The 22,411-nt window shown below is 32.5% G+C and overlaps 2 protein-coding genes across 9 annotated transcripts in view; one reads left to right on the top strand and one right to left on the bottom strand.

The window, feature by feature from the left end:
• The window catches only part of LOC111001654 (ubiquitin carboxyl-terminal hydrolase CYLD), a 15,333-nt gene extending 9,594 nt beyond the window's left edge, over positions 1–5,739 (bottom strand). Inside the window, exons 1-6 of one of the 3 annotated variants that reach the window (XM_022271648.2) lie at positions 5,517–5,739; positions 5,368–5,446; positions 4,494–4,746; positions 3,297–3,494; positions 1,916–2,112; positions 31–210 (exon numbers count right to left, since the gene is read on the bottom strand). In XM_022271648.2, the coding sequence (XP_022127340.2) occupies positions 31–210; positions 1,916–2,112; positions 3,297–3,494; positions 4,494–4,746; positions 5,368–5,421 (882 nt within the window). In that variant the 5' untranslated portion in view covers positions 5,422–5,446; positions 5,517–5,739. Of the gene's footprint in view, positions 1–30; positions 211–1,915; positions 2,113–3,296; positions 3,495–3,896; positions 3,990–4,493; positions 4,747–5,367; positions 5,447–5,516 lie in introns of those variants that run through there. The other 2 variants (XM_022271640.2, XM_022271656.2) reach the window with 2 other exon arrangements.
• LOC111001632 (probable phosphorylase b kinase regulatory subunit beta) lies at positions 3,973–22,411 on the top strand. Of its 6 annotated transcripts, XM_022271581.2 has the most exons (22): positions 4,075–4,140; positions 4,695–4,768; positions 6,309–6,426; positions 6,516–6,651; positions 6,828–7,110; positions 7,252–7,381; positions 7,973–8,124; positions 8,352–8,688; positions 8,888–8,977; positions 11,284–11,310; positions 12,188–12,342; positions 13,586–13,705; positions 14,023–14,133; positions 14,349–14,476; positions 14,817–14,992; positions 15,431–15,693; positions 16,158–16,316; positions 17,622–17,747; positions 18,974–19,197; positions 19,945–20,059; positions 20,936–21,169; positions 21,721–22,411. In XM_022271581.2, exons 2-22 carry the CDS (start codon positions 4,754–4,756, stop codon positions 21,883–21,885), a joined length of 3,264 nt encoding a protein of 1,087 aa, XP_022127273.2. In that variant the 5' UTR covers positions 4,075–4,140; positions 4,695–4,753; the 3' UTR covers positions 21,886–22,411. The 6 variants fall into 6 exon arrangements, with proteins under 6 accessions (XP_022127280.2, XP_022127273.2, XP_022127288.2 ...); XM_022271588.2 differs by lacking the exon at positions 4,695–4,768 and having other exon boundaries at positions 3,973–4,140; XM_022271596.2 differs by lacking the exon at positions 11,284–11,310.

Here is a 22,411-nt window from a genome sequence, read left to right as displayed (position 1 = left end):
ATTGTATAAATTCATGCTAATGTCACTTACTTCAAGTTCTGGTGGTCGATATAGAAGAGCATCAAAAACGCTTGTAAAAGTGAACATAGCAAACAGAGTTGCATCGAGATAACAGGAATTGTGGTGTCCTTGAATCCCTCGGTTCTTGCCTGCTAAGTCGCCTAAAGAGTTTAAAGGTGGTACAACGCCTGGGACTACGGGGCAGTCGGGCTGGAAATTATAATATTAATTGAAATAAGTAAGCCTAGGAGCTCTCTCCAGGGGCTCCCATGGAGGTTCAGAATCTCAAGTACAATAATAATAACATCAAAGCGCTTCCAACAAATAGTAATCTAGCTGAAATTAAAACAAAGATAATGCAACTTAATAACATTAAAAATAAGGAGAAAAATCGGTTACGATAACCACACCTTTTACTTCGACAGCTTTGTCCGTAGATGAAAAGTGGTTTTAATAAATACAGAGCCATCATAGGCGGTTTTAAGAGAGCGCACGGTTTTTGTACGGTACGAAAGACCCGGTACTTTCGATGTAGTACGACGATAATAAATTAAGCGTATTTTTACTTAAAACTCTTATATAAGTTGGGTATAGTACAACTCGTAGCTGGCCCCTTAAAATTTACTATATTGTAGAAATAATGGTACAAATAACCATTACTACATATTATAAAACAAAGTCGCTTTCTCTGTCCCTATGTCCCTTTGTATGCTTAAATTTTTGAAACTGATTTTGATGCAGTTTTTTTAATAGATAGAATGATTCAAGAGGAAGGTTTATAAGTATAATAACATCCATTAAATAGTGAAGAAGTACTGTTATTTTTGAGGTTTCTAAGATGATGTCGTAAATAATTACATTTCTTCCGCTTACATTGCAAACGCAGACTGTACCCTACAAGTTTTATCAAAATAATATACTAAGTATTGTACACATTGAAAAGGTCTACAGAAAAGTCCATGATGGTATATGTCTATCTCTTATGGATAGCCCACAATAACTTTTTTTGTCATTTACTTTTTACGACAAATAATGGCTAATTTTCGAAGCGATTTTAACCAATACAGCATTAATCCTTAACCAAGAAGATAAACGAAGATACCCAAAAAAAACGAAGATAAACGAAGGTAAACGAAGATACACAAAAATAAACGAAAATACACGAAAAAAAACGAAAATAAACGAAGATACACGAAAATAAACGAAGATAAACGAAAATACACGAAAATAAACGAAGGTACACGGAAATAAACGAAAATACACGAAAATAAACGAAGATAAACGAAGTTACACGAAAATAAACGAAAATGCACGAAAATTAACGAAGGTAAACGAAAATACACGAAAATAAACGAAGGTAAACGATAATACATGAAAATAAACGAAAATAAACGAAGATAAACGAAAATTAACGAAGGTAAACGAAAATACACGAAAATAAACGAAGATACTCGAAAATAAACGAAGATAAACGAAAATACACGAAAATAAACGAAGATACTCGAAAAAAAAACGAAGATAAACGAAGATACTTGAAAAAAGGTCCTACCTCCTTTATATGTTCTGTGATTTAGTATCAGCATTGCACCCGTGCGAAGCCGGGGCGGGTCGCTAGTATAATATATATTACATACGTATATCAATTTGGTATTGATTTATTTGAAAATGATTTCTAATTTTTCTTGTTTAAAATTAAATATTTATTGTTAGCTTTTAAGATAACCAATATAAGTTGTATGCACGGTGAAAGCAAACATAGTGAGGATCCAGGTTTGTCTCAAAGCAAAAAAATCGACAACATGTGTTTCATGAAGGCTGATCACCTCCTTGTCTTTGAAATTAAAATGATCAAAGAAACGGGTGTAATCTCAGACCAAGATCCTAGGATTGTAGGGTGCATCAACATATTGATTACCTGATCGAAATGTTCCTCATTATGCAAATGTCGTTCCGGTGGGGGCGTGTCTCTAAACCTTGCATCACGTCGACACAATGCAAGTGGTACGAATAACGCACGTCCCGGAGCACAGGGGAATAACCGTTGCCCGTTACGAACGCCATCTCCCAGACCACACACATTCTGTTCCAGCTCTACACCTGCTGTTGCTGTATCTAAGAAGAAAATATACCGAATATTAAGAAAATTAATAGAATTAGAATAATATTTTGTATGAATAAACCGATTGAATAAATTTTACTAAACATATTATTATTTTTTAATTTAATCAAACTCATAACGATGTTCCATATAATTAATGGGGACTAGCGTCGTACAAATGGAAATCGATATACTTATATTTTGCTTCGCTTAGACTGAGCGCTGATTAAGTTTTCTATTCGTGATTAGGGTCAGACTAAATTGGCTTTCGAATGCTCGTATGCTACAAATTAATCTAAACCTAGTGCAATCGACGCCACATATATATATAATCAAATTTAAAAAAAAAACCTAGCCAAAAACAAGAAAATATATAAACTAGAAAAGTACCTTAAACCTATGCAATTATTTTTTATATGGAATACTCCGATTTTCAGGAAATGTTCCGATCAAAAAAGAAATATAAATTATATCAAGTGCGTAGAAGAGAAGAACTGGCAATAAACTCTCCGCCACTCTTTTTAAACGCGAAGTTTTCTACACCTACTTATTACACCATGTTTCATATGTCTCAAGTAATATATAATAATAAAATAAAATAAAAACTAAAATAATTACATTCTCGTGGGAACAACACGCTCGAGTCAATTGAGCGTTAATTTTATTGTTGCTTTAGTTAATGATTATAAAAAAAGAAATATCCTATTCTATTTCTTATTAGAATCATAATTTTGTTTGTTTTGTTATTATTATCTACTACTGTTTTATAATTTAGAATCATTACTTAAATAATAAAAGTACGAATATTGTTACGGCCAATTAGAGCCGAGCAAATCAGCCTCGAGTGGGTAGTTGCCTTGAGGGTACGCTCAACGCAGGGTAGTTCCGAATTCCGATTGAGTATTCAGTGAAACACTGTGGTGATGAGACGTTGGACTGAGTCGGGTCTATGTGATTTTTGGTTGATCGTGATTAAAAGTGTGATCGGTGCATTGAACCCGCTGTTCGTTATAGTTAAAAGTGTTATTTGTAATGTTAAAATTTCATTCTAAATTTAATACTGTACGATAATTATTCGTATATTTTGTGCTCGCACTTTACCCACAAGACGCCCATTTAAGCCGATGATGACGATGCCCAAATCTATGGAGTGACGATATATTTTTTATACATATATTACAAGGCAATGAATACTCACCATCAATTATTCCAATCCATCGGACCACACCATAGTAATGCTGGTTTACGTCAGTTGCTACTTCAACCAACGAACCAACACCAATGTCGTCTTGCAAGTGAATGGGTGATTGTCTTTCCTGCCATTGAGGTATTGATCTAGGCGATCCAAGAGATGGTGTGTCATATAGTTCTTCCGGAATTCCATTACCGCCTACATCTGAAAGACGAAGTTAATAATGTCTCTTGCTGGCAAACATTTAAAAAAAGCTAAGTGGTTTATCTAGTCACGAGAAATGATGTCCTGTTGTAGTCCAAATATAATGAAAAAAGAGCCAATATTTATAAAAACTTTAAGTCACACAAAATTGGCTGCGGCCTAGATAGATAATGAAAGTTACAAGCGACGCAATTAGCCGGTACCCGTAGTACCGGTAAACAATAAATCTACGAGCTCTGCACTTAATAAATATAACGTTGGTCTAAGCACTTTCTCATAGACATTGTCACATTTAGAAATACTTAAAAAAAAGAAATTTTCGATGTGTCTGTACTAATAGTCATTGTGACCGAACATGTTAAACATTTTGTAATAAAAATATTGTTAATAACAAAAACACACTCGTTTCGTATTGGAGTACGCATAGCGGTATTTCGTCCCTTGAAAGTTCCCTAAGATAATACGTTTGCGACATGGACATAGCGCGTAACAACTGACGATCGACGTCTCACCCGCATATTCTATAATTAGAAATAGGAAAGTTAAAATGGGACGTCCTACTACGTAGTCTATGTTTTAAGCGGTCGAGTAGTAAAAATGTTTACGCGCAAAATTGGATCTTTGTAAGGATAATATGTAAATTATGGTAAGATTAAATCCTATTTTTTGTCTTGGATCTGCTTGCTTTAAAGATATAGATTAATAAGTAGCATTCCTAATTAACCTATGGGTTTAATAGGTTTACCGTGATACTGCGCGTAATATCAATAATTTTCAATATAAATTGAGCTAAACAATTTTTTATTTAAAAATTTCTGAATTGGTCCTAAAGATATTGTAGTACTATGCTTATACTAATGTATGTTTGTTAGATTAATGAATTAATATACATACTTACATTTTAATAGATAATGGAGATAAGCAATCATGTGTATGATATGAAACTTAAGACTAAATTAAAACATATTTTTATAAGTAATTAATCAATAAACACCATACCCACTAAAACTCCAGTTTCAATTTTCTTTGTATCATGCACCATTTTAGTATAAAAATTACTGCTAGTAGCAGAATTTAACACTGGTTTCTTTCTTCTATCTGGAACTATGTGATTCAATAGATTCACTGACTTCACTCTTTCATGAGTATACTGTGGAGTTTTTTTGGGAGTTCTTGGTACAGTACCATATTGTCTCTCAGGTGCTCTTGGTGCTGGTGGCCAACTTCCTCCGATTAAACTGAACAGATCTAGCTATAACATGAAAAGAAGAAGGGTAAGCAAGCAATGTAAAGAAATCAGGGCAGCATTGAAATTATTTTCTATATTCTCTAGATCTAAGGACCACATAATTAAGTTTGTTAAACAATAAACAAGTAATCAGGGGTTGGCTTTCCATGTTAAGGGAATGAATGTTAGTTAAATTAGAAATATTAATATATTAATACACATAATTAGTGACACATACAGTATGCAATACACCTCATGCTTCAATTACTCGCGCATCTGTCGCAAATAGACATTAATCAAATAAATTATAAAAGTGGATACATTTAACAGTATTTTTCTTTTTAAGGATCTGTTTATTTTAGTTTCTGTTTAATGTATAACAGTGTATTAGCACTTGAATTTACAATTATAATTAGTTTTACTTCATAGGTTACAATACTTTTAAGTCTGTAACAATCATTTCTTAAAACATTCTGCTCCATTATATATCCAATCAAAAGCCATAACCACACCAGACATACACACACACATACCCCACCATGAATGTTTGTTATGGACCCAATGTCTTCATATCTATTCTTTGATTTTTAATGTGAAAAGATGCATTGTTAATTTATGTGTTAACATTGTAAAAATCCATTCAACCTGTGACTCTCTGTTGCTGGATGTCTTGGGCTCCTCTTGCACCTCATGATTCATTTTATTCCTAACGATGGTAAATAATCTAGAGTAACAAGTCTAAAGAATCAAACAATATATTTTTTTTAGTATAATAAAATATACACGTAATTTACCTTGGAGATGACTAAAGACTATCATCGAGTATCGACGAGGGTAATTTAATAACCATTTACTACCACTAATTACTCTATACTTGTTATTTAAAAAAAATGGATAATTATTAGTTAAAAATGCGACCTCGTTATAATAGCAATTAGCAACATTAAATATCTACATAAATATAAATATTTGTTGTGTACACAACTCGCGAATCTCGCAGAATTGTATATACAAATTATAGTATATTTATTATATTTAGAGATCTCAAAATTCAAGTTAAACTTCAAGTCACAAGTGTCACCTATGTGTCAATAAATTAATGGACTGATGATATCTATAGGATGTAATATTCCACGGAAATTAGACTAACTTATATCAAAATTATTATAATTAAAATCATTCAATATTAATCGGATGCCTTAGTGTAATAATTTTCATTATTTCATAGTGCCACAATGTGCCTTAGCGTTTAGCCATGTAATCTGTTTGTAAATTAAAGGTAATGATTATAATCTATGGTTGACCTTTTGACCTTGAAAGTATTTTTTTTCTTTTTGGTATACAAACATTTAACTTAAGCTGTCAAAAAATCAAAATAGCCGTGAAGTGATTAGGTTCTACCAAGGTAGGTGTGTGTACTTATTAATTTATTGAAAGTTATCTCTTTTAATTATTCATTTCACCGTCAATTATATTTTAAACTGTGGAATTTGCTTATTGATTTGCTAAACTTATTAAATAGTCTTTATAAACTTAGCTCCCTATGCTCAGACATACAAATTAAGAAGTTTGAAATTTGTTTTTAGAACCATCCGGACCTAATGATTCGCCAGGGCAGCATTGATGAAATCAATGCTCACCAATTTTTGAAAATATCTAATTATGAAGATACAGTCCGCCAGCTAGATATTTATTATGCCATTGGTGAGCGCCTTTTATTTTAAGAATTGAGCCATTTTATGTTTAATCAATATACAATTTTTAAATTTCAAGACTCTTATCATAATTTACAGTTAAACGGCAGCTACTACGATTTCAAAGCCCCATAACTGGTTTATTCCCAGTGCTTTCCTCTGATCTTCATATAGCAAGTGTGAGAGATAGCATTTACTGTGCTTCAGCTGTATGGGGTCTTTACCAAGCTTATAGGTAGGTCAAATTCTAATTCATTTTTATTCAAATTAAATTGCCTCAATATTTCTGCGCTATTTTTTCACAAATAATTATTTCTATCAGGCCAGTGGGCTTCTGTTTCACTGATACATTTTTCCCTAAGGCTTGGTTTTATCATATTAAACACAACTATCTGTTTATATTTATTTCAGACGTATAGATGATGATCGTGGAAAGTCCCATGAATTAGGGCAAAGTACTGTAAAATGTATGAGAGGTGTATTAGAATGCTGGATCAAGCAAGCAGCAAGAGTAGAAGCCTTTAAGACGAGGCAGAGTGCGGCCCATGCATTGCATGTAAAGTTCCATCTTACAACAGGAGAACCAGTACTTGATGATGATCAGTACCATCACTTACAAATTGATGTAGTGTCCTTATATTTACTTTTTTTGGTACAAATGATTACATCTGGACTGCAAATTATTTATACACAAGTAAGTGTGTAAATTATTGTTATATTCCATATGCTTTACTGCAAAAATAATGTATATGTTAAACAGATTTTTCTCGAGCTGGGTCACCAGAAAATAAAATTATTTGTGCTGTAACTTAAAAAATACAATTTCTATTTATAGGATGAAGTTGCATTTGTTCAAAACCTGGTATACTATGTTGAAAGAGCATACAGAACACCTGATTATGGCATGTGGGAACGAGGTTCTAAGTATAATGATGGTACACCAGAAATTCATGCATCATCTATAGGTAAAAACTTATTCTTACAATAATACCAACTATTACGTTATATTTTAATAATAATGTAAATCTGGGAATAATTTCATGTCACCACTTTTGAACATTAATAGTCAAAAACATTGATTATGATTTGCTACTTGAGTTGAGAATTTAAGGGGCTTTGTCTTTCATTATAACCTCTAGAGATTCTAGATATAAGTTCCTACACTTTTATATATACCTAAAATTTACTTTTACTCTACTTGTAATGATTCTGTGAATAGGCTATCTTCCTCTTACCATTTAATTACTGACATTAATGAAAATGTTAATGAGGTTTTAGCTTTTACGTTTCTATTTAGTTTTAGATTAAAGTTCTGGTATTTTGCTGTATTTTTGTTCCTAGCTTCTACATATTGTGTTCCTGCTTGTTCCTAATTTAGATGTTCTAATATAATTGACGTGTTTAAAAAAAATATCTTGTTTTCTTGTATTATTAAGCTTGCATGATATTTAAGAACGAACAAACTAAGAAAGAACTAACTAAAATAAATAAATTTTTTATTACACATTTTGCAGACAGGCATTAAAATTATATGGAAAAATGAAATAATTTTTTAGGTATGGCAAAGGCAGCCCTTGAAGCAATCAATGGATGCAATTTATTTGGTGACAAAGGAGCCTCATGGAGCGTTGTATACGTAGATATTGACGCACACAATAGAAACAGAAGTATTTTTGAAACAATGTTGCCACGGGAATCTAGTTCTAAGGTAATAATTATAACTAATTTGTTAATCATACGTAAAAAAAGGAGCTAATAAACTATGGCAATAAAGCTTATTTTAATAATCATACTTACTATTATTATACCTTTTCTATAAATTGACATTTGTTTCGATAGTAAATTTTTTGATCATTTTTTTATTATTTATTTTATTATTATTTTTGTGATGTTTGTTTGCAAGAATCTCTCTTTAAAGTCTCTTTGTCATTCCAGGGTGTTGACGCCGCGCTACTGCCAACAATATCCTTCCCTGCTTTCGCAACACACGAAGATATCTTGGTGCAATTAACTAAAACGAACCTTTTGAATCGTTTAAAAGGGAAATATGGTTTTAAAAGGTTTAGTCGGGACGGTTATAAGTGTGTGTTGGAAGATCCCAATAGGCGTTATTATAATGAGGGTGAATTGAAGGAATTTGATGGAATGGAATCTGAGTGGCCGCTTTTCTATGTAATGATGATCATTGATGGTGTGTTTAGGACATTGCCGGAGCAGGTTGAGGAGTATCAGAAGTTGTTGAAGTCGAGAATATATATGGATGAATTTGGTGGTAAGTTTTTATTATCTATCTATCTTTTGTTTTTACTATCTATCTTTATCTATATTAGTTGATTATATTTATTTTCAAACTTTTAAAAAAATTATCTGCCGCGCGAAGTCAGGACAGGCCGCTATTTTATACCTAGTCAAAAATAAGATGTTTTATGCATAAGTTTGCTTCATTTGATGAATTTAATGATTAATTTTAGACCCAGTCATCCCCTGGTACTACTACGTGCCTCGAGAAGGTGTTGAAAGTGAACGCAACGAACCCTATTCTGTACGAAGAGTACCGGCAAGTACGTATCAGTAAATTGTCTATGCTTACACAGATAATTCGACGTTAGTGACGTCATACTCTGAATTAGTGTTGCCCAAAATCGGTCTTGGTCTTGCAGTCTTGGTCTTGTTCTTGCATTTTTGCAAGACCAATACCAATACCAAGACCGCCTTATCGTAGCAAGACCAATACCAAGACTGAAGCCTGCAAGACTTGAGCAAGACAATACTTAAGCCTGCAATACTCTTGCGTCTTGCAGTTAAGACAAACTGAGATTTGGGCGTTATCAAATTTCTTTAACAGATTTTCAACTATATCCAAAGAGATTTAAGGTTCAATGTTGATTGGGAAAATGTGACGTTCTGCGAATAAACTATTGGTCGGTCGGTAATATACATATTTGATAATTTACCGACAAAGACGACGCGGTTTGCAACAAGTGTATCACAGCATTTGACACTGTTTGAGCGCCGCATTCGCCGACAAAGAGTACGGACAGAGGCACACAAAATTGTTACCTATTTTGATAGGGTTGGTACAGGAGGATAAAATTAAATGACCGTGAAGATGTCTAGCAGTAGGTAGGTATAAATTGAATGCTCTAAGTTTCTTGTACAAATACATTCTCACACTGGCTGTCGGGCGACATGATAATTAATAACTAAGTAGGTATTGCATCTATTGAATTGCGAATATTTTGATTTCGAAATAATCATTGTTAATATCGGTAAATGTTAGACAGTGAGTGATATACCTAGGTACTAAAGTGTGAGCAGCAACATTGAAAATTGTATATGCCATGTCAGTGCTTTCGTTTTATTAACTTAAAATATATTAAGACTGAGTACTTAGGGAATTAGTAGAAAAAATATTCTATCGTGGATACCTAGTTATTAAAAAAGTGATAAACGTTGTGTTTACTTAATTTTATTTTTCTGTGCTAATGCCAACATTGACAATCCTACCAAAATAGGTAAAAATTTAGTCCTAGACTTTGTGTTGTCGCGTCGCTTTCATGTCAAAGGTCGCCGCCACTGCCTATGGTTCCAAAGAATATAATAGGTTTTTGGGTGCTCAAAACGGACGTAGATTATGTTTTCCTCGCAAGGAAGATTGTAGTCGTAAGGATATTATAAAAAATTTATAATAATATACCTAGTTTATATTATTATTAATACCTATTATACCTTTTTGAAGGACATTGCACTGCAAATTTGGAAGTGGGTGATTTAAACATTAACTTGAAACGTGGAAACCTCCAAATATGAGCGACGTCATATTGCTTTACGCATTTGGTTTTAAAATCACACATTTCCAAAAATCGAGATTTGCAGTGTCGGTTTATCAACTTCTATCATATCTACTCTAGTAGCTAGTAACCGCCATAAAAACAGCAGGCAACATATAGTTCCAATAAAAAAGGAACATAATAAACAATATTATTTGCATAATTATCTACACTTTATTTTTGCGTAGGCACAAAACCTATATGATTTTGATTCTGATACTTCTGTTTTTTAATCTTTCAAAGATTTATTCTATCTATCAAAGAATGCCGCATTTTTCTTTGTCGGTCTTCGGCTTGTGTGCTTATAAATATGAGTTTTTATTTCAATTTCAGTCATTTCCAATTGAGTTTCGCTTCGAGTCTATCTTATTTATTATTCTCGCCCATTTACTAGCTAGATACTCTAAATTCTTATTGCTTTCGGAGTGAATGTTTACAATTTGACATGAGTGACGAATAAATAGCAATAGGCTAATAGGTATTTACAAGTCTTGCGAGACTTGCGAGACTCTTGCTGCAAGATCAAGACCAAGACCAAGACTGAGAGCGCAATACCAATACCAAGAACAAGACCAGGTATATTGACGCAAGACCAATACCAAGACTGGTCTAAGTCTCGTCTTGGTCTTGCTTTGGGCAACACTACTCTGAATCGCGTTATACACGTCTCTATGACCCTTAAGATACAATTTATCACGGTTCACTGAGGCTTTCAAGCCTGTCCTACACATATCTATTTTTATGGTTTGCTAGTTTGGGTATGAAATTCAAGCTTTTAAAGAGGTCTTATATGTTCAAAATGGCTTGGAGTAATAATTAATTGAAAACTTAATTTAATATAAATTGTATTACGAAAATTTATATTTTAACTTTAATAAAAAGAATGCCTTTACTTAAATAAAATAACGAATAAACACTGATATGTATATAGAGTAACTTTCGGAGTTAAGTCCGTTAAAGATGTTTTATCATAATTTCTCGATTAGCCTTCGGGGTCATCTATTGTCTATATTAAAACATATTTAAACCAATTTCAGACCAACCAGGAGATAATGACAATAAAGGTAAAATGTATGTTTTGTGCTTTACTTAGCACAGCTCAATCTTGCACTGCACTTTTCTTTCTTCCTTTGTAAATAATTATTTACTTCTCGCTTGGACAGTCACTAATGCTTAGCAAAATAATTAAAAATTGTTTTTTCTGTACCATTTCATTCTCTATATTCAGACGAAGGAGTTCTTTCATATGTCTATACTCTATAACACAAAAAATCCTATCAGATTCAAAGTTGAAACTCTATTAAAACTTTTGCATTCTTTAGTTTTTAGATTGCTTTTAGTACCGATAAGGTAATTGACAAGATTTTTTAAATAATTTTAGATTAATATCTATGGAACCTATACATATATTTTTTTAATTCTGTTAGGTATTAAAGATTCAAATTAAACATGTATAATTACATCCCGCCAAAATACTTCGCTGGACAAGATGGCGTCGCACCAATTACTACGACGTACCATGACAGTAACATGTAAACAAACATCAAGTTTTTTAAGTGTTTATTATTATTCTAAATTAATACAAATTCACATATGTATATCTGAATAGATTAGACAGATGAGTACATATACTATTTACTGGCATGGTACGTTATCATAGATTCCACTAATGTGTTACCGTATTGAAACGTGACCGACGTTAAAAACTGTTATTAATTATGGTTTTTCTATAAATTAATTATGATTTTAAATTGTTTTAATCCATTACGCTTTTTTAAGAGATGTTAGTACTCGTCACAAGTGTTATTTGAATTTAAGACAAAACCTTAAAGATTTAAACAAATCCCACTTCGCATAAAGCTTCAAGTCCTTTAATTGGGATTTAATATTCTTCTTTTATTTTCTTTACATAACTTATTTAAATACAAACCTTTAATACAGATACGGGAGGCTTGTTCCTATGGGCGCAATCATTGTTCGTGCTGGCTCAACTGTTAACGGGTGGGTTACTACACGTAAACGAGTTAGATCCTATAAGACGGTATCTCCCTTCATATAATCGACCTAGGAGGGCTGGGCGGTATTCTGCTTTTCAGGTAAGTTAAAAAAATCTTCTTAAACATTACATAAATGCTCTTTAAGAGTTTTTAAACGATTTAAAAAATGTACTTTGCCTATAAAATAAATGAGGTCTAAATGCGTAGATATGTTATTCGCCGTGAAAACAACATACAATTTATTACTAGACAAATTAAAGATATTATATATTATATATATTTGAGGTAAAGTAAATAATTCTTAAAGTGTTAAAATCTAGAAATGGTTGAGATAAAACATCGTGTTTTCCTTTTCATGCTCCAAACTTAAGGCTAAACCTGCGTTCGTAAGTAATTCTCTCGTATTTTAGGTAAATAAAGCACATTGTGTTCACTTGGCCAAATTATGCGTTTTAAACTGAGTAGCAAAACTACTGTCAATTGCACTGTCACACAACAGTAAAAGTAGAGAAAAGGTCCTTCCACAATATTGATAGTCGAAAATATTTTATGCAAAATATTCCCAGAAAATGTCAATACATATTTCAATTGAAAACCTAAACAGTTTTGACATCATACAACAGATTATCAAAACAAATCAAATCAAAATATCTTTATTCATATAGGTAAACATGTACACTTATGAACACAAGAAAAACAAATTAAAGTAACTGTATTTTACATTTACAACCATTACATTTATGATGTCAAAACAGTTAAGTGCTGTAGGTGTTTCTATGAACACCTTTTGTACAGAGATCAAACCCATTGTTTTTATTTGCAATCGTATTAAAAATAAATCGGTGGCGCTACAACCTCTTTAGCCTCAGATTTCTGAATATGTTTTATGATCATTTCATCAAATCTAATAGGCAAGGTGATCAGCCTCCTAATCTGACATACGCTGTCGACTTTTTGAGTCTAAGACACGTCAGTTTCCTCACGATGTTTTCCGTCACCGTTCGAGCGATTGTTAAATGCGCACATAGACAGAATGTCCATTGGTACATCTATCATGGCCGGGGATCAACCGTGTCGTAGCTTTGATCTCCAAGTCGCAAGCTAAAGCTGCTAGTCTAACACTGCTCTTTGCAATGGTATTAGTTGACTTTATTGCACAAATGTATGCAGTATGCACAAACAAGTGAATGCAGCTTTCGCATAGCTTTGTTACTGTTGAAGAGTTTGTTACTATAGTTGTAGACATTTAATATCCTCAATTATGTTGAATTGGAATTCCGTCTTTGTTAATTGTTATACAATGTTTATATTGTATGCATTTATTAAGTATTCTTATGTTTAGGGTATTGCTACTGACCTAGTGGTTCAAGTTGTACTAATAGCTGAATCAATGCGGCTTCAAGCTATGATGGGAACGTATGGAATACAAACACAGACACCTCACGAAGTAGAACCAGTACAGGTAATTTTTAAACATTGTACATTAGCTAGTTGGGGTCAGACAAAATGTAAATATTCAGGAAGCGTAATTTCTTGGGAAACGACTTAGGGAATAAGGATACATTATAATTTATAAACATCATAAATGTTTAATTAATTTTTCTACAGTTAGTCTAAATGGTGGTCCAATAAGATTCAATTTTTAAATGAAAGAATAGTAAAAAAAAATTAATTTATAATTACCACGCAGAAGTGTTTTTTGAATTTTCTTATATTTTGTCGAACTGGATTTACGGAATTTATAATAGAAATACAAAAATGAGTTTTTATATCTTCTAGGTTTGCAGTTCTACTCAGTTGGTACACGTTTATCGCGAGTTGGGTGTATGTGCCAAGTTGAAACTGACAGGTCGTCCCATTCGACCCGTAGGTTCCCTAGGAACTAGTAAGGTAGGTTGCTGGACCAAAGAAAATCAATATAAATTTGGCCAGTGAAAAGATTTAAGTTTGTAAATTTACATTTATTTCCAATTCCCAAATCAAAGGAGAAGGGGAATAACTGGCAATGATCTCTGTCACTCTTTTCAACAGCCAAGGTTTTTGTTTGTAAGCTAGAGTTAAAAAATATTCAAATAATTGATTATTTAGATATTTGATTTTTTTAGATTTATCGCGTGTGCGGAATGACAGTTTTGTGCTATCCGCTGATTTTTGAAGTGTCAGAGTTTTACTTATATCGGGATATGGCCCTTCTAATCGATGATATTAAAACTGAATTGCAATTTGTTGGGAAGTAAGTACATATTTTGGAAAATATACAATTTAGTTTGTGGTTTAGAAATAATAGTTGATTAGTGCAATAAGTAGTTTTATGAAAGAACATAGATGTATAGGTATATATAGATGTGTGTGTAATCTGTGTATGTATACAGAATAAATATTTTTTGTAAATAAATTGGCTTTACGAAGTGAAGCCAGTATTGGACCCAAATAATATTCTTAAGTAATAAAGTATTCAGAGTTAATTAATTTGTTTTTCGCGTCTGAAAACTCATCAGGTAGCCAATGTTTAAGAATACTTCTGAATATAAGTGTAGACAATGTAATTTAAAATTTCCCTACTTCTTTATCAGATATTGGCGTCTTTCGGGTAGGCCAACAGTGTGTCTATTAGTTCGTGAAGAACACATGCGAGACCCACACTTTAAGCAGATGTTAGATCTCTTCGCGATGCTGAAGAAGGGGCACTGTGATGGGGTCAAAGTGAGACTGGGGCGACTGCAGAATCTTATATCAAGCTCTTGCATAGGTGAGATTAAAAAAATATATTGTATGGAAATTGTTTTTTGAAATAGACGTTGTGGTAGCTCTCGTCTTTCATATGAAAAGAAATCTTAAATTTTGTTTTAATTTCCTTTATATTTTGGCTATAAACTTAAATCTAAGCCAACAACCGATATATTGCCGTATTGATTGTTGGGTTCAGCATGCGACCCTCCTCCCAGAGATTATATAGACGTGTAACACTCGCCCACGCGGTGAAGGAAAACATTGAGAGGAAACGGCATGACTCAAAACCAAAAAATCGACGACATGTGTCGGACAGTACCTTGCTGTAAACATGATCAAAGAAACTAATGCAATCTGAGGGCAAGACGACCAGAGGGTATAAAAAAAAATAAAAAAAAACATGTCCCATCGTTTTATACTAATCCGTTTAATATGTGATTTATCTTAAATATTTCAGAGCATCTAGATTTCATGAGTCAAGGCGAATTTCCATCGGAGATGTTCACACAATTCAAACAATTGCAGCACGATTACATTGGCTATCAATCGTTAACTGATGTACCACGGACGCTAACATATAGAGAACAGATTCTTAACTATGAGTCGTTCAAGCACAGATCTACGTCAGATGTAGTCGAAGCTTTGCGATCCACAGAGAATATATTTGCACAGAGTCAATTGTGGGGGATTTTGATGGATCGAGAGGGACCTATGTATGAGGTAGGTTTAATGTAAAATACGTGATTAACTATTTTATTGAAAATTAACATTACAGTAAGTACATGTGAGATTTATACTGGTATGTAAAAAATGTATTGGATTTGACATTTGTTTTATGTCATACGTGAGTGTACTCTGAATTTAAATGAACGAGGGGGGTGGGGTGGCATGGAGTAGTGCACGTGTAATATATATTACTTATATTATGCATAATTAATATATTTAATATGTTTTATTTACTTACATGTATTATATGTGCTATTAAGAAAAATATCATATAGAGATATTTTGAATGAGAATATGAAGTGAATAATTTTCATTCACTAATAAATTATTATTTCCTAATACTCTTGAGTTTTCAAATAAATAAATAAAAGATTTTCACCGTATAATCAAAAGGAAACTGTCTTTCAAAGATATATATCTTATATACATTGATAAATATATTATGATATGTATTTCAGGTAAATGGTATGAGTGCCCTGGAGTCCCTTAAAAGTCTGTATCACAGTGCCGGCGTACTTCGTCAGTGGCGCGCAGTGCGATACTGCTCATCGCTGCTTAACCATACTGTGGACTCTATCAGCCCCTTCATAACAACTGTACTCGTTAACGGAAAGCAGGTATGAATACATTTGTTTGTAATTCCATAAAAAAAGCATTAGTATTTAAACAAACTTGGCGAAAAAATAAAGTTTATTAAATTTTAGGCATTTTTTTTATTTGGATTAAAAAAAAATTGATGCAATACCTAAATGTGCATTCATAATTTTCTCTTTGCAATGGGCTATTCGACATGATTTTAAAAACCATTTACAGATTTCATTGTTACTAATGGTGACAATTACGTACTTTTATTAAGCGTTAGCAATTCAAATTAAATATTCTTAATTTTACGCGCTAAAATATTTTGGCAAGATGGCGTCGCCGTACAAAAGGCAAATAGGTTCATACTATATTCCGATCATAAACAGTATACGACGTAATAAACTTAGGTAATATTAGGATATTAGGATTAGACAGATTAGGAAAAAACGTTATATACTGGTATGGTATGGTAATTGTCGGTTTGACTAATCCGTGACAGTTTTGTGCCACGTTATTGACGTAAAAAAAAATTTGGTTGTCGGTAAAGTTAGTTAACGGACGATAATAAAATTGCTTAAAAATATGCAATGAATTGAATTGAATTATTATCACTAAATTATTATTTGTATAAGAGTTAAGGAGTTAATTGAAAAATTCAATTAATTGGATAAATTAACATTTATTTACACGCGTTAATAAAAAAAAATCAAATATATGAGATTACATGGCTAATCAAATTTTTAAAACTAGAAAAATAATTACCTTTTTGCTGCAATGATTGTTGTAATAAACAATGAAATTCCTATTAAGTTTTCACTTAACTTTATAAACACGTATTGGTTATGCGCTACCGCTGTCTCTTTTCCTCGGATGCATCAGCCAATGGAGTGGTAGAGAGATAAATACTTCACATGCCAAACGCTTAACCTGATTTTGCCGCTCTATTGCTTGCGCTTTCGCTTGCACGCTCGGCTTAGGCGGAACGTACGAAATGAGTAAAGTTTTGTCGTTCGTGCAGCCGGCGTTCATCGATTTCTAAGATGTTATCACGTTAAAAATGAACTTTGATAAATTAATGATTACTAATAAGGTATTTTACTGCATAATGCTCTTAAGCCAAATTAGAGATAACTCTCAATAATATGATATTTTAAATACTCTAAAATAGCCCCTTTCATTACCTTAAGAAGTACCTCGCACGCAGGTATCCTCTTATATATTTATTTATAAAATAGACGTGATTAAATGAGAAGTAACTGGCGGAAGATATCGCTCGAAAGCGAAATTTCCAGGCAACCAGTTTCTGTAAGAAACTCTAAAATATTAAAATATGCTTGCAGTTAACAGTTGGTGTGATCGGTCAAAAGGAGACTGTCTTCGATAAGCCGATGACGCCGGGCGAAATACAATCTGTAATGTATTCTACTATTCAACCTTATGACGTCATTGGCGCTGTGTTGCAACAGGTAAATTAACGTAAACTAATGTCAAAAGATCTAATATGAATAGTTAAAATACAAATAGTTTGAAAGTCATATAACCCGTCAACATGCACAGATTAAAATATTTACTCTTTCATTGGATTAAAAAAAACGAGACAGATATTTAATAATTCAATGGGGTATGTAGAAAGTTTTAGGTAGTTACTATGTATTATATTTTGTCTGGTAAGCAATTCCATGAGTTCCAAGGTGATGAAACAAACTAGACACAGCAAATAAAAAGAATAAAAATATATTGAACGTTGTAATTTAACTAAGAATATGAACATGACCTCTATTAATTGAAACGTATGGTTTGAAAAAAAAAAATTTGCAAGTTTTGTTTTTTAGTTTAACCTAAATCAAATTAAATAAAAAAGTAACAGATTATGACGATATGGCACTAAGCGACCGTATTTCTATTTGATTATTATTTATTAATGAGATTTCGTTATTAGAATAAATGTATTTCTAAACATTATTATTATTACTCAAGATTGAATAAATTTAATATTTACGCTCAAATAATTTATTTAGATGGTCCGTTATTCAATTTTGATGAAACAGCTTCCTTAGTGTACATTACGGCTTTACAAGACTATTCTTCTTATATACAAGACAAGACAAATATCGTGACAGGAGATTTATATATATCTTAATATATATAAATCTCCTGTCACGATGTTTGTCCGCGAAAGACTCCTAAACTACTTAACCGATTTTAAATTAAATTGGCACACCGTGAGCAGTCTGGTCCAACTTAAGAGATAGGATAGCTTAGATCTTTATAGTCGCAATTTTATTTTATTGCAAATTATTTGTCTATAATTAATTGACAATTATCTGTTAACTCCAAAAGATTCTAACAGATGTCGATACTTTTCGACTGAATTGAGCAAATAATCAATAGATGGGACTGCTGTGGTAAACCGACAAACGTGTCATATAAGTTACAATTCAATACATATCATGATTACCACGTGTTATTGAGGCTAAAGTATAAATTAAATTTATGTGAAACGATGGAGAAACGAAGTTCGTAGGGGCAGCTAGTATTATATATATTCTGATTTAGATATAGTTCTGGTACATGTGGAAAGTAAAATTTAAGATTCCCTTAAAGTGAAACTCCTTACTTTCTGTTTATACATGATAGATAGATTCGATTTCATTTTTATGGTTTTTTACGTTACATCTCATACATTTTACAGGAAGTCGTGCTGTACTGTGGCCGATTGATTGCCACAAATCCTGATATGTTCCGTGGTATACTGAAGATTCGCGTGGGATGGGTGTTGGAGGCGATTCGGATATATTTGGAACTTTTCCCCAACGAAAAGAAGGCTGATGCCACTCTCGAAAGTCTATCGCCATTCAAATTACGGACACTGCTTCAAAGGGTACTCACTGTATCCGACTGGGCTGATGAAAAGGGGTAAGGTCTATTAAAGTACATAAATTGGCAAGAGCTGTGAGCTTGTTTATTGTATAGAGTGTGGAAGTTTTAGCGAAGGCGGTGCCTCGTAATAGTTTGATTAAAGAAAAAAAATATAGTCTATGTCTAAGGGCCAATTTTAACTAAATTATTAATAATGAGTTGTTTTGCCTATTTCAGTAGTCTGTAAGAAATTACGCACCAAGCTTTTTTTATTATTATTAGCAGGCCAGGCTATGTTAAAGTCGCAAATATCAGAATATAGTGGGACGAAATACTATCACATGTTCACAACAGTTTACATCATTACATTAAAAGTATATTATGATTGTGTGTGAAACAAAATGACGTCTACCAAAAAAGAATTATATGAGTTCGCATCACCACCCCGGTTCTCTTTTTAATGAAAAAAGGGGGAAAATCTTATCTGATGCTAAGTGATACCGCCGCCTAGAAAACTCAATGGCTGGCGAGTGCGTTGACGGCCTTTTAAGAATTGATACGCTCATTTCATGGAGTTCTACATCGTAGTGGTGCCCAGTAAAAGCGGCCTTAAAAATACGTGATACGAGTGTAATTTCGTATTCTACTTCTCAATCTGCATTGACAAACTTCTTGATGGAATTAATCTTTGACCTTATAATCTTTTATCGATAATATGTGTGTTTATTCTTCTTTGACGTTTTAAATTAAAATATGATGTGCGACTATGTATAATGTTCCCACCTTATTAAATTGCCATTACAGATTAACCCAGTTACAGAGACGGCAATTAGAAGGCTGCCTGTGTCGAGTTCCTAAACACTTTTATGTGCAAGTTTGGGATATACTATTGAGTACACCGCAAGGAATTATTGTTCAAGTAAGAAATTATTACATATTCTTTAATAAAGTCCGCCGTCCGTATCTGTTTAGAGGAGCTTTGAGTGAGAATCAAAAATGACACTAGGGCGAACTATGACTCCGGTATATTAAATCTAATTATCCTTAATATAAAACCATGCGTTTTTCCTATTTTTTTTAAATAACAAAATTCAGACATTTTGTAAATAAAAAAGGTAAGTGTGATTAACTCCAAAGCAACTGAACGAGTTTTTGTACGGTTTTAGTTGGGCAGGTTTTTGAGGAAATTTGAGTAATTTGTCTAATCTATGGTTATTGTTGAAAAGGTTTTCAAATGTTTAACCAAAATACATGACACTCACGATACTCAAAATATATAAAATTTAAGAAAAAAGTTTATAAAATTCGGTATGCATATAGTAAAGATTCCTCTATACTTAGAGGAATATTATTACATTAAATATTCCTCTAAGTATAGAATATAACATACAAATATATTTTTAAACTATATTCATTCATCATTTTGGTTGCTTTATTTCTGCTTGTATTAATTTTCTTTTCTCTTGCTCATGAGTCTCTAAATGGACTGAATTGAAATTACTGTTACTACTTGTATTAGTTTTAATTATAAAATCATTTTAGATTTCACGTTCTAAATAAAATATTAACAGACAGCAAGACTTCTTTACATAAATTGTAGACTAAATATAAATCATAGACAAGACCAAATAAATTAATACAGACACTAATTACAAAGGTTTAGTGTTATATAAAATATTCAATAGATGGAGCTATTAGTATTTTGATATATTAACAATTCTAGAAAATATTTTGAGGTCAATAAGACATTGATCTAAATATTTTATACTTAAGAATAATGACATTAATCTTCTAGGGCCATGCAATACCAGCTCAACCAACCCTTGTGAACATGTCTCGTTCGGAACTATCTTTCGCATTATTAGTGGAAGAGGCACTAGTCCGTATACCGTCAGCGGCAAGGCGCCAACTTTGTGTGGAACTACTCTGTGTTCTCGCGACAATATTACGAAGAAACCCGGAGCTGTATCTTCAACAACCATTGGATCTGGATAAATTACTGGATGACGCGCATTCTACATATGCAAAGGTAATGCAATTGTTGTATATATATGTTTGCTATATAAGTTGATTGAAATGCTAGTATGAATTAAAAAGTAATATAAAAATTAAAGGGCAGGCTTTGCAGGAACTCTTTCAAACATGATATCCCTCGAACACTATCGGACAGTTGTCAATCGATAATAACACTAAATCAATGTAACGCACAGACTAGTTACACACACACACACACACACTCTACACGCATGCTCACATATATTAAGTATGTAAACTAAATAAATTTTTAGGATCCTTACGTAAACATGTTCGTGATAGGTAATTGTATTTGTTTACTATTTTATCGGAAACTAAATCATATCGAGATAATTTTATGATTTTAACTCACTAATATTCAACGTACAGTTGAAAGTGTTTGAGTTCTATCTAGATCGGTTTAGTAGTTTTTAGGATCTGCGTAGGTACGAATTATTAAATGTGTGAAAAACTGTATTAGTTTAATAATCGGTAAATTATTTTGACAGGAGTTTGCAGTGGATTTTAACTTTTTCTTTACTATAAATTTGACCATTAATATTGCAGGATAGCGGGCAGCCGGTATCCGATTGTTCTTTAGCTGGGGCCACTGCGACCGTTACGTTGGGATATCTCGCTCGGGCGGTCGTTAACAGCGTCTTACAAATGGCTGCCGCGCCGCATCTTGCCACAGCTGCCCCTACAGATCACGATTCATGTCTCATTGCTTAAATACATGAATATTTTATTTTATTCTGTTTCTAGCCTGGTGGTCAGGTAAATATTAATCGTCATCGTAGCCATTTTTAAATATATGTCTTTTAATATTGAATTTAAAATACAAAAAAGAATCACAATTTGATGAATCTTTTTTGCAATCCAAGCTTGTATTCTGTCGTAAAAAAAAATATTGTTCAGTTAAATATAATACATGATAAAATATTGAATTTAGGTGAGGAGGTGAGAATATTGAATTTACATTTGCGTTAGACGGCCCGATGCACTATCGTTTTTTTATTTTTCAAATCGTTGTTATATTGTGCATTAGTGAGAAAAATAATTATTTTATTCAAAATTTATTTGTGATATTATAACCACCTTGTTCATAAACTACCCGCAAATAACTGTTGAATGTTTGTTGTTATTTCTCATAAAATTATTTTAAAATAACTAAATGTGTCATAACAGTTTAAAGTATGTTTATAAATAAGATCGTTATTGCAATAACTTTGAATCAAAAGACAAAATATAGTGAGTT

Source organism: Pieris rapae, chromosome 12 (genome assembly GCF_905147795.1).
Source record: "Pieris rapae chromosome 12, ilPieRapa1.1, whole genome shotgun sequence".
Taxonomy (NCBI): Eukaryota; Metazoa; Arthropoda; class Insecta; order Lepidoptera; family Pieridae; genus Pieris; species Pieris rapae.
This window is presented reverse-complemented; position numbering and strand designations above follow the sequence as displayed.

Coding starts and splice junctions, on each gene's coding strand:
- LOC111001632 (XM_022271581.2), top strand. Junction 6,427..6,515: donor AGATATTTATTATGCCATTG/GTGAGCGCCTTT, acceptor CATAATTTACAG/TTAAACGGCAGCTACTACGA. Junction 8,978..11,283: donor TGTACGAAGAGTACCGGCAA/GTACGTATCAGT, acceptor AACCAATTTCAG/ACCAACCAGGAGATAATGAC.